The 6,322-nt window shown below is 43.1% G+C and overlaps 1 protein-coding gene across 1 annotated transcript; it reads right to left on the bottom strand.

The window, feature by feature from the left end:
* Nucleotides 1–4,326: 4,326 nt before the first annotated feature.
* Nucleotides 4,327–6,057, bottom strand: LOC114622052 (DDB1- and CUL4-associated factor 12-like protein 1). The gene is made up of 2 exons (XM_028768440.1): nucleotides 4,529–6,057; nucleotides 4,327–4,427 (listed from the first exon to the last, which is right to left on the bottom strand). The coding sequence occupies exon 1, from the start codon at nucleotides 6,055–6,057 to the stop codon at nucleotides 4,552–4,554; it is 1,506 nt and encodes a 501-aa protein (XP_028624273.1). The 3' UTR covers nucleotides 4,327–4,427; nucleotides 4,529–4,551.
* Nucleotides 6,058–6,322: the final 265 nt, after the last annotated feature.

Here is a 6,322-nt window from a genome sequence, read left to right as displayed (position 1 = left end):
TCTCTCTCTCTCTCTCTCTCTCTCTCTCTCTCTCTCTCTCTCTCTCTGGTATGAGTGTGTGTGTGTGGTGTGTGTGTGTGTCTGTGTATGTGTGATGTGTGGTGAGTGTGTGTATGCAGTGACTTTGTTCACGTATCTGTGTAGTATGTGTGTGCAGTGAGTGTGTGTGTGTGTGTGGTGTGTGTGTGTGTAGTAAGTGTGTGTGTACACTGAGTATGTGATATGTGTTTGTGGTGTGTGTGTGGTGAGTGTGTATAGTGAGTTAATATGTGTGTGGTGTGTGTGTGGTATGTGTATATGTGTGTGTGATGAATGTGTGTGTGTGTGGTGTGTGTTGACTGTGTTTGTGTTGAGTATGGGTATGTGTGGGTATGTGTGTGGTGAGTTTGTGGTGTTTGTGTTTGGTGAGTTTGTTTATGTGTGTGTGGTTTGTGTACATGTGGTGAGTGTGTGTATATGTGTGTGATGTATATGTGATGAGCATGTGTATGTGTGTGTGTGGTGAGTGTGTGTGTGTGTGCAGTGAGTTTGTTTACGTATGCGTGTGTGTGTGTGGTGTATGTGTGTGATGAGTGTATGTATGTCTGTGTTTGGTGAGTGTGTGTGTGTTCAGTGAGTTTGTTTATGTGTGTATTGTGTGTGAATATGTGGTGCGTGTGTGTGTGTATGTGTGTGTAGTGAGTGTAAGTGTATTGTTGTGTGTTTGCAGTGAGTGTATGTATGTGTGTGTGTGGTATGTGTAGTGTGTTTGTTTATGAGTGTGTGTGTAGTATCTGTGTGTGATGTGTATGTGGTGTGTGAATGTGTGTGTGTGGTGAATGTTGAGTGTGTGTGTCTCAAGAGTGTGCATGTGTGTGGTGAGTGTATGTGTGTATATATACATATATATATATATGTGTGTGTGTGCGTGTGTGCGTGTGTGTGTGTGTCTGTGTGTCTGTGTGTTTATGGTGTTAACACAGTGAATGTGCATTGTATACGTGCATGAGTGTTCTGTGGCATGCTAATGTATGTGGAGGCCAGAGCAAGATATTTGGTGACTTCCTCTATTGCTGTCTATTGCTTATAATCAGAGCCTAGTCTTTTTGGATAGGCTGACCAGTATGATTTTAGGACCTATCTATTTCTGACCACAAACACACACACACACACACACACACACACACACACCCGCCAGCTACAGAATTAACACAATCAACCATGTACCTGGATTTTTCTATAAATGCTAAGGTTCCAAAGGCAAATCCTCATATATGTGGAACAGAATTTTTATGCATTCAGCCATCACCTCAGCCCCTCAGTGGGTATGTCTATTCCAAAAATCTTTTCTTCCAATTCAAAAACCAAACAAACAAGAAAACAGAATTTAATTCATTTCGAAGGGTAAAACAGAAGAGCATAAACATTTAAGTCAGAAAAATGCTTACATAAGGAAATAAATGAGTGGTTATGGAGAATTTTTCACACAGCAATGCTAGGTAACTCGTACATGTTTATATTTCATTTTAGAATTGAAGTGAACTGTGGGAAAAGGGTGAGAGGTTCATAAATGCCCATATGTCATTGAGAGGCTATTGACAACTGAGGACTGGGGGAATGGAGAGTCAGTTTTCTTCAGGGCTGAGGCTTCTAGTAAGTGGCTTATGCTTTAGTAGCAGTTGTTCTCACCCTTCCTAATCGTGTGACTGTTTAATACAGTTCCTCATGTGGTGCTGACCCCCAACCATAAAATTATTTAATTGCTACTTCATAACTGCTATTTTGCTACTATTATGAACAGTAATGTAAATATGTGCTATGCGATCCTCCCCCGTCCCCCCTCCGCCCTCCCCAGCAAAGAGCAAAGAGGTTGCAACCCACAGGTTCAGACCCATTGTTCCAGTGGATGTTCTAACACCCTGGTACTTACTGGCAGGATTAAATACATTCAGTTGGATAAAATTTGAGGACGTGAAGTTTATAAGGAAACACAGTAAGTATTATTTCTAATTCTGGAAAGAGTTGGAGGGGATTTGATCAAGATATGTTATATATATATATATATATATATATATATATAAAAAATTCTCAAAGATTATATGTATCTGTATATATATATGTATATATTAAAATTCTGACTAAGTTTAGGCATGCAGTAGACCACTTAATATTAGAATTTAACATATTTTTAAGATAGGAATACAATCACAATTAGGCTATTTAGTTATTAAAACTCAGTGAAGACACCTGATTGTCTTCAAAAAGAACCCTTACAGTATAAACCGATAAACTGAAAGTGATTTAGTGATGATATGATCAAGTCAGAGAAAAAGCCACACTAAAGCTTTGCCTTCTCTGCTTTATCTAAAATCTCATCCAATATGGAAGGATTTTTTTCCTGAATTTCCCAATTTATATAAATTGCTCCCCTAAACCCCCTCCTGCTCATATGAAAACAGGCAGCTTACAGTTTAATTTTTGCAACAAATACATTTTTAAATTAAAAAACCATATAAGCAAAAAATCAAATTTATCTCTGATAAAAATAAACCAAACATTTTAAAGAGATCCTCAAATCTCTTTTTTTCATTTTAAAGGATTAATATCCTGTTATATATGAAATATAAATATTTGTTCATCTTTTAAGTATCATATATTACCTCATTTATGAATAGACACAAGATCTGTAAATGAATTAGGGAAATTTTAAAGAAAAACAGAGGTGGGGAACACAGAACAAGGTTCTTTATTATGCAACACCAAATATTTATTACAATTTGAAGTGCAGGTTTCCATTGGCAAAAGAAAAATCATCAAATAATCACTGATTGCCTTTGTTTGGCCTTAGTATACAAATAAAGAAAGAAAAAATGGCAGTTTATAATCTCTGCTCTTAAATCATTTGCAGCAGAGATGGAAACATACATGCATGCAAGGAAATGCACAGATAAGTTGCAAAACTTTGTAATTCTATGAAATAGACCTGCATAATCTTTATAAACAAAAAGTCTGACCACTGTGTATTCTTGACTCACCTTTTGATCCTTTTAACAATTTAGGTTTAGTACTGAACAACACGTAGTGTATCAACACCAATGCAAAATACATGTTTGATGTTTAAGAAAAAGGAAACATGACCCAGTACCAATCCAGCGTTAACACATCCTAGCCAGCTTTGAGCAAGGCCTGGCTCCTTTCTCATTTTCTGTCTTCTCACCTAGGGAGAAAACTAATACATCTGCACAGCGTCCCATTATCTCTATTTATCTGAACTACAAAGTCCTTTAATCATACCTATCCTTTTAATCCCCAGCTCCTTGATCCTGCATTGTCACAATCCCATATTATCACATTTAAAGGCATAAAACCAGAGGTTTTAGTAGCATATCTATTCTACTTTAAGTATGAATCTTTCAAGTTCACAAAATAAAACATTTGGAGCTTACAAAGAGGGGGAGTTTCTCTCACAGTGAGCTAGATGGGCTCATACTTTTTCCTTTTGCACTTTTTTCTTCCAACTGAACTCATAAGCAGATTTTGAAAGTTTAAAATATGCTCAAATATAACATTTGGTATTAAAAATAGCAACAGCAAAAATATCCAGTCTATACCTTAGAGCAGTGTATTTTCTGCCCCGTCTGCCATACATTCTACATTTATGTACTTAATATCCCTGCATCGAATGATGGCACTGAAACTCTGTGAAAGTTACTCAAATGACAGCATTCAAATCTATCCACAAGTCTTGATAGTACTAAGGCAAGAAGTGAAAACAAGTACATTCTTTGATCAATATGAAGACAGAGCGTTGAAAGTAAAATAAGGCTTGAAAGAAAAAGACTGATTTTTGGATTAATCTTCAACACTCAAATGAGCAGAATACTTGAATACCTAAACCATCCCCATCAGCTGAGATTTCGTTATAAACACAAGATTCTATGACAATTATTTCCACATAATAAACTTTTTAGAAAAGTGAGTTTTGCACCAACAACATACAAACTATATACATACACCATGATCACAATTCATGAGTGACATATTTCCAAAAGTAGGCAAACTGGAACATGGAATGTTTTTTTTTACACAATTGGAACAACACTACAAAACTATGGTTAGTGCTCCAGAACAGATGTGCAAACTCTGTTTATTAGAAAATATTCTTAATATATCACACGTGATGAAAACTAAAAATAATAGCTTTAAAACTGCTAATATTATTAACACAACACTTATACAATTCTAACGTCATAACAGGATTTTCTTCCATAATAGACTACATGGATCACTCACTCAAAAACAACACAGCTAAGAATTAGTGGAAAGTATACGCATGGAAAGTCCAAAGAACGGTGGGGAGGTCCAGAAAATTCTCAAAGCCAACTTCTGAGGGTTCCATCTCGTTCTCTCTGCTGAGAAGCACACTGGATACTCTAGGCCAGTTCAACCTGGACAAAAAGAAGAAAAAAAAAACAGAAAAAGACAAGAGTTAAAACAGCATGTGCAACATGATGTACGATTAGATTGATCTAAAAGATAAAATCCATACTTTGAGAAGGAGTCGTGTCACCCTTAGCTCCAGAGGCCTGCGTAGTTGCCATGGAGGCCTGAGGCCAGTGGTCCCCCACCTACGAAGAGCTTCATCTCTGGCCAGTTGTAGCAGTGAGTGTAGAGCGCGTTGGGGAAATCTTCGACACCAGCAACATAATTCTCTAGGAGATCATCCTGGTTGATCCAGCCGCTGCCACAGGTGAGCTTGAGCTTCCTTCCAGAGGGCACAGGAAACATGTCTGGATTGGCTGCGGATCTTTCCTCAAGGAACTTCTGGGCACGGATGTCATAGAAGAGCAGAGAACCGTGGCCTGTTCCCACAGTGACGATGTGCTGGTGGACACTCAGAGAACGCACGCCAGTGCCTCCCTCTCTGGAGCACAGTGGCGGGATGTTCTGCTGGCCTTGGCGGAGATCCAGGAATGAAACGTGAGACTGGGAACCCACAGCATAAAGGGAAAACTCATCACAGTAGGTGAGACACACGTTCTCACGGCAGTAAGGCAGCCTCAGGGACAGGAGCCTGGACAGGGAGCTTCGGGCTTTCCACAGGTGGAAGTAGCCATCCAGGGACACAGCTCCCAGCTCCTGGTTTTTGTTGCTGAAGGCGAGTGCTCGCACTTTGCGGTTACCTGGATTAGTAGTGGCTTTGGGGATGGCCTCCATATCTGTAGGACTGATGTGGGCATACACAGGAAGCCCTGCATCCTTGTGCCAAGCAATGCTGCCATTGAACATGTCAGGATCTACCTTCCAAAGCGCCACAGTACCGTCACGGGAACCACTCACAGCCACAGTGTCACTCATCCACGCAATGGCAAAGATCCAGTCCCTGTGGCCTTGGCAATCTCCTAGGCACACCGGATCCAGAGTGGGCAATTGGTAGATTGCCAGGCTGTTGGGGTTTTCACCTCCAGTGGCCAAGAGGGTCTTGGAGGGATTCAGCTCCACAGCATGAATGCCACAGGAGGGTGGGCCACGAGACAGGTCGGGCACCCTGTCGCGCATCAGAGGAATGCGCATGATGTGGTCGGTCTTGACATCAACCACAAAGAGCGTGTTGCACTTGGTGCCACACACCACCTGCCTGGCATTGAGCCACTGCGATGCGAACACCTTGTTGAGGGGGCCTAGGGTCAGCTGGCGCTCTCTCAGCAGCTCGGGCAGCCTGAGTACCCCGTAGCTGCGCAGATCGCCCTCGAAGCCTGCGAGCCCCGGGTGGCCATCAGCGCCCAGCGCGCGGCCCTTCAGGTAGTTCACCATAGAGAGGTGAGCTACGGGCCGCCGCGGCCTCTTGGTCAGCAGCAAGGACCCCTCTGCGTTGCCCTCCCCAGCTGTCGCCATCGCTTCTGCGGGGCCTGGCGATGAAGAAGTCCCGGCGCCCTGATCGACCTCGGCGGCTTTCCGCTTCCTGCTACCTGTTTGCTGCGGGCCCATGGTGGGCGGCGAGCGGTTGGAGGGCCCTGCGGGCTGCGGCGTCTCCTGCTCTGCGGGAGAGGGCTGCGTCTGCGAGTCGGCCTGACGCATGATATCACCGGGAGCTGGAGGCTAGGGGGCTAGGGAGAGGGCGATCGACCGATCAGCGGGGAGCCTACCGAGTCCGGAGAGCCTTGGCGGCAAAGGAGGTGGTGGCAAGGCAAAGGAGGTGGTGGCGGCGTGACCCGGCGAACAACGCGAGGTCGGGCGGAAAGAGCCGAGCGAGCTCGGGAGGATCGGCGCAGGGGCAGAAGGTGCGGCTAGAGAGAGAGAGAGAGAGAGAGAGAGAGAGAGAGAGAGAGAGAGAGAGAGAGAG

Source organism: Grammomys surdaster, unplaced genomic scaffold (genome assembly GCF_004785775.1).
Source record: "Grammomys surdaster isolate TR1022 unplaced genomic scaffold, NIH_TR_1.0 60, whole genome shotgun sequence".
NCBI lineage: Eukaryota > Metazoa > Chordata > Mammalia > Rodentia > Muridae > Grammomys > Grammomys surdaster.
This window is presented reverse-complemented; position numbering and strand designations above follow the sequence as displayed.

Coding starts and splice junctions, on each gene's coding strand:
- LOC114622052 (XM_028768440.1), bottom strand. CDS start 6,057: ATGCGTCAGGCCGACTCGCAGACGCAGCCCTCTCCCGCAGAGCAGGAG.